The 7604-nt window shown below is 43.3% G+C and overlaps 1 protein-coding gene and 1 pseudogene across 1 annotated transcript; one reads left to right on the top strand and one right to left on the bottom strand.

Moving 5' to 3' along the window:
• Nucleotides 1-1059: 1059 nt before the first annotated feature.
• Nucleotides 1060-1853, top strand: LOC142849811 (pyridoxal phosphate phosphatase PHOSPHO2-like; annotated as a pseudogene).
• A 2867-nt stretch (nucleotides 1854-4720) lies between these two features.
• On the bottom strand, nucleotides 4721-7377 carry LOC142851346 (CUB and zona pellucida-like domain-containing protein 1). The gene is made up of 2 exons (XM_075975206.1): nucleotides 6896-7377; nucleotides 4721-5196 (listed from the first exon to the last, which is right to left on the bottom strand). The coding sequence occupies exons 1-2, from the start codon at nucleotides 7375-7377 to the stop codon at nucleotides 4923-4925; spliced, it is 756 nt and encodes a 251-aa protein (XP_075831321.1). The 3' UTR covers nucleotides 4721-4922.
• Between the last annotated feature and the right edge of the window lie 227 nt (nucleotides 7378-7604).

The following is a 7604-nucleotide window of genomic DNA, read 5'->3' on the forward strand; positions in this document are numbered from 1 at the left end:
AATAAGAGGCAATACCACTTGAAGGACATTCTTTTAGTATCTCAAACTTAAACATAATAACCACTGGTATTCTCTTAATTGATGTTACAGTACCTGATAAGAAATTAAGGAAGGAAAACACAAATACTTGTATAGACACATTCTTAACACTATTACAGAAACACTCATGTCAATTATAATCCATATTTTCATTCCTGATGGGTTTGTGTCCCCGGTTTCCCTGCCTGGATTAGGCTGTAGCTTCCCATTGACTTTAATTGCAGGGCATAGTAGCACCAAGAGATACCCTAAAGGATTTCTTACATTTCAGACATAATTTTTCTTACCTCCATTGTGGAGAAGCAATCCAATTTCTCCACAGTAATCTTCATCAGTCACTATTCCTAACACTGTTATGCCTTTGGTTCAAGGGCATCGGAAGCCCAAAGTGGCCAGGGGGAAGCCCTGAGTTTCAGTCTAAGGGAATGTTTGTTGTCATCTCCTGGTTGGAGTGCTCCCCCACCTGGAACCAAAACTTCTAGGCCATAAGAAATTAAGGTCATGGGAACTGGAAGCAAAAAGGTTCCTAGTGGGCCACTAGGGGCAACAGTAAGTGGAACCATTCCTTTTTCTACCCTTCGATCCCTGCACCCATGAATATATGACCATGTGTACTGCCCAAAGTTGTGCCTGCTGTGAAGATTTTCCTTTGCTGGTGCCTTTCAGGGTTGTCACAAAAAGGAGTTGACTTCTGGGTGGTGCCTGCGTAACATGTTGAAGCATTAGTGAAGCCAGGCGGTGGTGTATGCCTTTAATCACAGCACTCAGGAGGCAGAGGCAGGCAGATCTCTGTGAGTTTGAGTCCAACTGGGTCTACAAGAGCTACTTTCAGGACAGGCTCCAAAGCTACAGAGAAACCCTGTCTCAAAAAAAAAAAACCAAAAAAAATGCTGAATATGGTAATAAGTATTTGTAACCCACTGTTGTGGAGGTAGAGACAGGCTGATCTCGAAAAACCAAAAACAAACAACAACAACAAAAAACCCCCAAAAACAGGTGGCAAATTAAAGATTTTTAATGACCTAAATTCAGTGCTGAAATAAGATTAATTGGACTGCAAGTGCCATCTTAGGGTAACCCAAATCTGTCATTGGAACCATGAAAGTTTTGTTGGTGTGTGACTTTGACGATACAATCATAGATGTCAATAGTGACACCTGGATTGTACAGTGTGCTCCAGACCAAAAAAAAATCCTATGGAAATGCAAGATTCTTACCAGAAGGGGTTCTGGACAGAATTTATGGGCAGAGTCTTTAAGTATTTGGGAGAGAAAGGGGTGAAAGAAGACGAAATAAGAAGAGTTGACATCAATGCCTTTCACTTCGGGGACGGTAGAGCTTTTCAGCTTTCTAAAAGGAATAAGGATACATTTGATTGCATCATTATTTCAGATTCAAACTCAGTCTTCATAGGTTGGGTTTTAGAAGCTGCTGATTTTTATGATGTCTTTGATAACGTGTTTGCTAATCCAGCAGCTTTTGAGAACAGTGGTCGTCTCAACAGTTAAAAATTGCCACACTCGTTCTTGCAAATAGCTGTCTGAAGAACCTTTGTAAAAATGCAGTTTTGCTAGAATTTATAGATAAACAGAGATGGGGTGAGATTCAGGATTGTTTATATAGGAGATTGTGGAAATGATGTCTGTCAGGTACCTTTTTAAGGAAAATGATGTTGCCATGTCACGGAAAGAATATACTCTACATAGAATTCTTGCAAGAATGTCTCAAAATCTTGAGCGTATTGAATCTTCTGTTATAATTTGGTCTTCAGGTGTTAAATAATTTCTCACTTACAATTTCTAATGAAGGAGTAATGTGCCAACAAAAAATTTAACAGGCATTAACAGCTCTTCAATACTCATAAAGAAATACAATTTTAGGGATCAGGTCACAGGGTTACTCCTAGTGTCTAACATGGAGAACATGTTTTTCAACCTGCAGATGACCCTAGCATATGAGGACAATGGCACAGCTCAGAAGCACCTATTTTTCCATTCCTAGGTCTGGCCTTGAGACTGGTGAATGGTAGCCACAGGTGTGAGGGCCGAGTAGAGATCTCTTACAATGGCACCTGGGGCACAGTGTGTGATGACAGCTGGGACCTGACAGATGCCAAGGTGGTGTGCCAGCAGCTTGGCTGTGGTGTGGCCATGTCAGCCCCAGCTGAGAGCTACTTTGAGAGAGGCATGGGCCATATCATGCTGGATGATGTGCAGTGCATGGGGGATGAAGCCAAGGTGTGGCAATGCACACATCACGGATGGTTTTCCCACAACTGTGGGCACCATGAGGATGCCAGCGTGGTTTGCTCAGGTGAGTGGCAAGGCTTGCATCACATCTCAGAGACAGAGCTTTGCCAACCCCAGCCATTGGGAAGGGAGCTGTCAATACCAGCAGGCAAGCTGTCAGCAATGAGCTCTGGGATTTGACCTGATTTTAAAGTCAATTTACTTAAGAGTTAGTTTGTGAGCATAGATTCCAGCATCTGTAAATTGTTCAAAATCTCACCTGGAAAATAGCCTACCCCCTCCCCACCCCCCGCTAGTCAAGGTACAATTTTAATTATCATTTCCTTTAATCTGAATCTTTACTATGCGAGTTTCTTTTACAAGGAAGCTTCAAACTTCATCAGCTTAAACAGAAAGCCAGGGCCACATCCTGCAAATAGACCACACTTAAACACAGATACAGTATCTTAGTTACTGTTCTATTGCTATGATAAAACACCCCTGACGAAAATAACGTATAAAAGAAAGCAATTTATTTGAGGCTCATGGTTCCAGGGGCTAGAGTCCATGACCAGTATGGTGAGGAGCATGGCAGCAGGCAGGTAGGCATGGAGCTGGTGCAGTAGCTGAGAGCTCACATCTTGATCCACACAGAAGCAGATGGAGTTAATTAGGGTTTTCTTGGGCTTTTTTTTTCCTCTTTTTTTTTTCTTTTTTCTTTTTTTGGTTTTTTTTTTTTTTTTTTGGTTTTCCAAGACGGTTTTTCTGTAGCTTTGGAGCCTGTCCTGGAACTAGCTCTTGTAGACCAGGCTGGCTTTGAACTCACAGAGATCCTCCTGCGTCTGCCTCCCAAGTTCTGGGATTAAAGGCGTGTGCCACCACTGCCTGGCCTTTCTTAGGCTTTTCGAACTTCAAATTCTGCCCCCAGGGACACACCTCCTTCAACAAAGCAGTCCAACCGGCAGGGAACAAATCTTTCAAACATATGAGCCTATGAGAACCATTTTCACCACAAACAGTGACAATGAAATCATTGTCAGAACCAGAAATTTGTTTTTGAAAATTTCATAGTACCTGGATATAGCTAGGTGTTTAATACTAGCTGCTCTCTCGAGGATAAGGTTCAGTTCCCAGTACCCACACAACAGTTACACTATCTGGGATACATGGAATCTTCTCTGTAATTGGTCAGCTGATTAAGACATTAAAAATAAGAATTACAAAATCTAACCAACTAACAAGACAGACACATCATATAGGTGACTCTCCCTGTGGTCATAGTGTATAAAAAGAAAAGAAACCTGGATTCTAGACTCCATTATCCAGACAATGGACCTAGATATTCAGAATCTCAGGTGGTGACTTGGAGTCACTCTTAGATGTGCAGGTGGAATACATTTGGTTTTGGTTTCTCGCCAAAGAAATGATTCAAATTAGCAGTTTTCCCTGTGGGGTCGGAAAGGACGAAAAGACGTTGTTTGGTGATTCCTCACTCTGCTTGTGTCTTTTGTAGCCTCTCTGTCTGGCCCAGTACCGTCATTTCCTGTTAGTGATATGATTTCAGGTAATGTTTATTGACTGGCTCTCATGTGCATTGGTGAAGTTACACTGGGACGTAGGGTAGTGGTTTAGGGGCCTAACACCCTGTCTTCATCATCACTAAATTAGCAAATGTCTGAAATATTTCAAGTCTGCATTTCTTCCTCTGGATGATGTGGGTGCATCCTCAGGATATATTGGGATTGGATGACTTTCCTAGTACAGAGGTAGAGTTGGCACTGTGCCTGGCATGTGACAGAACATACTGCGTAGATATCAGCCATTATCTTCTGACTCCCAAGGCCAGAGCTTTGTAAGCATTTCCCTCTGCATACTGCTTTCTACCTGGCAGAACAAAGAACAAAGTAGCTAAAAGCATGAACTTTTTCATTAGCTCCTGGCTCTTTGTGACCCAGTAGTTGCCACATTTCAAATTCAGTCACTGGCTCTTCAGGGCAGGTCATTAAGAGCAGAGTTCAACACTCAGAGAAAAATCGGGAGAAAGGAAGTCCGTTCCCTTCAAAACAAAACAATTGAATGGACCCTTTTGAAGGTTGCTCTCAAAGCCTTGTGTCATTCAGTGGTTCTGCTAAAAGAGTTTAAAGAAAATGAACAGTGGCTCCCAGAAAACACTTTATTTTATTTTTATATGAGATTGCTGGCAGTATTTGGAAATGAATTAATATATTTCCAGAAGAACAGAAAGAGGTCCACCCACCTATCAGCACCCAAATAGTAACAGATATTTTTAAAAACAATCTTTGTTGCCCACAGGAGAAAGAGAGACAACCATGCTTTCTCTAATGTTTCATACATTTGAAGGCAATGATCAAGGTCTTGAGAGTGAAGAATAACAGAATCAGCATTCTTTATTTTCCTTTATTGCCTACAACAGACAAACTGCCTTAGAAGTTAGTGCTCAGGATTGGTAAGTGACAAACCCCAGAGAAGAAATCCCTTGGCTTCTCCTGCCCATCTGAATGCATAGAGTAGACAGTGCTGCCAATGTCTGGCTTTTGGGTGACCAAACATTGCTTCCTGGTAAGAAACAGACCTTGCTTCCAGTTTCCCAACACACTCTTGTAACAGCGGGAGAGATCACACTAGGGCCTTGCTCTAATGACCTGCTCTGTGGATCTTTAGTGGCCCTACTGTTTGGAAGTACTCAGTTGGTTCTTCTCTGGCCTCTGCAGAGCCTGTGCTTCTCCTCCCTCGTTTTGTACAACCTTGTGAGCATCGGGAAGAGTGGTCTCCGATTCGGCAGACAGCAACCTTACACTGCAGGTAGACCACATCGTAGCTTTTGAGGAAGCTGAAGGCGTTGAACTTGAACTGGGCCACGTTCTTCCCAGAGGTATGCAGGTCGGAGTAGGATTTGTCTTTGATGCACCTGATGGGGAGGAAAACCCAAACCAAAAAGGTTAACTAACACATGACATAAATTTCCTTCAACCCACATAACCAGGCTGGCTTCTAAGGTTCTGAATGCCAAAAGGAGATCTTCCCACTCCCCTCCCTCTTGTGAAGCAACAACTACTACTATACTACTATGCTACTACTACTACCACCACCTATGATTTTAACACCATTGTTCATGGAAACCATATACCTGGTCATAAACAGAAGGGAACCATTAAATACAGGAAAAACAAGTCAAGGTTTTAGCTGTAACCTATTTTGCCTAGAGGGAAGATTATAAGGTGGATGATATATTTAAAAATGCACTTAGATTATTTAAAAAGTTTATCATAGGCCTGGTAATGCAGGGCAGTGGATGAGGGCTTGGTTACCTATCACCCACAATGTTCTGATTTCAATTCCCAGCACTACCCAAAGAACGTAGATTGTAAACTGTAGGGTGACATAAGTGGTATATTAAGAGGAGATAAAGGGTTTTATGTAAATGTATAGTTCAAAAGAATCAGAGAAGTTAGAGAAGGTAGGCACAGGGCAGGAAAAGAACAAAAGACAAATGTAATGAATAGTTATAGATTCTAATCCAACTGCTTGCATGAGAATGTTAAATATGAATGGTTCATATTTACACCAATGTGAAGACAGAGATAGATTACAGGAGAATCCACACAACCTCCATCCACGTGCTCTTTACAAGACAGCCGCTGTCAGTACACAGACACCGACACTGAGATGGAGGGAGAGCAGCATGGCAGCCGCTCCTTTGTTCAGAACAAACTTCAGAGCGCGCAGAACTGTCAGGGCCAAGATGGGTGCTTTGTAACAACCAAAGAAAGGGTCAACCCTCTACGAGCAGATCCTTACCCAAGATAATCGAGGTAAGGAACAAATCTTTATCCCAACATAATAATCGTCAAAATAATGCACCTGCAAACAGAGCATTAAATATGGGAAGCAAGGGAACCAAAGTGAGATGCCGACAAACCCACTGTAGTAACTGGATGCTTCACTCTCCCTCTCTCAACCATAGATCCAGTGGGGAGGAATGCAGTAAGGGCAGAAGGGACCTGAGGAACACTCTTAATCTACTAGATCTTGTTGTCATTGATTAAACAGGGCGGCTGTCCTTTGTGTTATCTGGAGAAAATAGACACGTGTGTAATGTCCCCAGAGAAAGATTTGCAGTAACACCTGATAAGATATGTAGGAGCCACAGAGGCAAACAACTTGCCAAGGTTCTCACTTGGCAAGTCACTGCTGAACCAATGAGTTCGAAGACATCTGGCTGGTTTAACTAAGAGCTTAGCTCGGGAAAACACATGGACTCATCAGTGTGAGCCAAAGTTCTGAAGATTTGTCCTGGGAGGGGAATCTAGGAAGGAAGGGAGGATTAGGCTAGAAAAGATGGGGTGGGCTAGCAAAGTACTGAATGAGGTCTTGCAGGAGTCAAAGGAGGTCTAGGCTGCTGTACTCTCCATCTTGATCAGTGTCTGGTAGAGACATGCAGGATGTCTGATAGAGACAGGTAGGGTGTCTAGTAAAGACATGTAGGGTGTCTGGTAGAGCTATCCTACACCCTTCTGACTTAGTACTCCAGGTCAGACACTACAGGTTCCCCAGAGAAACACTATGATCATTTAACACCAACTAGGGAGAGTTTCCATGATCCTTACCCTTCCTGAATCAGTTCATACTTGACAGTTGTGAAATCACTGGGGTCAGGAGAAGCCACACAGGTATCCACCACGAGCCTCAGATTGGGATTGTGGCTGTGGAGGGTGGCCTGCAGGAAGACCTCTTCCCTCTGATGGGTATAAGGAGGAGCTCCAACCCCCATATTCTGGGATGCAGGCGACTGGAGGAATGAAATCGACACATCGTAGCTGACATGGTCCTTCTGAGTGTCACTCGCATGCACAATTTCCATTGCAGACTGGCCATCCACTTTGCAGGTGAACTTCACCTGGGGCACCTTGTGCCTCACGATGACTCGGCCAGGGTGGCCTTGAGTTCTGCCTCTGATGGAGTTGGAGTAGCTGAGAGAGCCTTGATGATCCTGAGAGGATGAGAGAATCATAGGTAGTGTACCTGGAGCCTTGATGCTACTCTTTAGTGGAGTCCTTTCCTTCCTATAAGAGCCAGGTACCAGCTTCATGACCTTCTTGAGGGCTGCAGCAAGGGTCAGGCAAAGCTACTGCAAACCCATACCTCCTCCCACAGTTCGGAAGAGCGCCTGGCTCTACCGATGTGGGTAAATGTACCTGTATACTTCTAAATATATACTTTTAATTTTGTATTGAAGAAAAATATTTTCACACAGGTTGTTCTGGTCACATTCTCCACTCCCACCCCGAGTTCCTCTCCACTCACCCAGCTCCACAC

Source organism: Microtus pennsylvanicus, chromosome 5, assembly GCF_037038515.1.
Source record: "Microtus pennsylvanicus isolate mMicPen1 chromosome 5, mMicPen1.hap1, whole genome shotgun sequence".
In the NCBI taxonomy this organism is placed as follows: domain Eukaryota; kingdom Metazoa; phylum Chordata; class Mammalia; order Rodentia; family Cricetidae; genus Microtus; species Microtus pennsylvanicus.

Bases quoted from the DNA above. Each gene is read 5' to 3' on its own strand.
- LOC142851346 (XM_075975206.1), bottom strand. From the start codon at position 7,377: ATGAAGCTGGTACCTGGCTCTTATAGGAAGGAAAGGACTCCACTAAAG. The intron at 5,197-6,895 runs GTAAGGATCATG...CCTCCCCATCAG, and splicing joins TATGAACTGATTCAGGAAGG to GTGCATCAAAGACAAATCCT.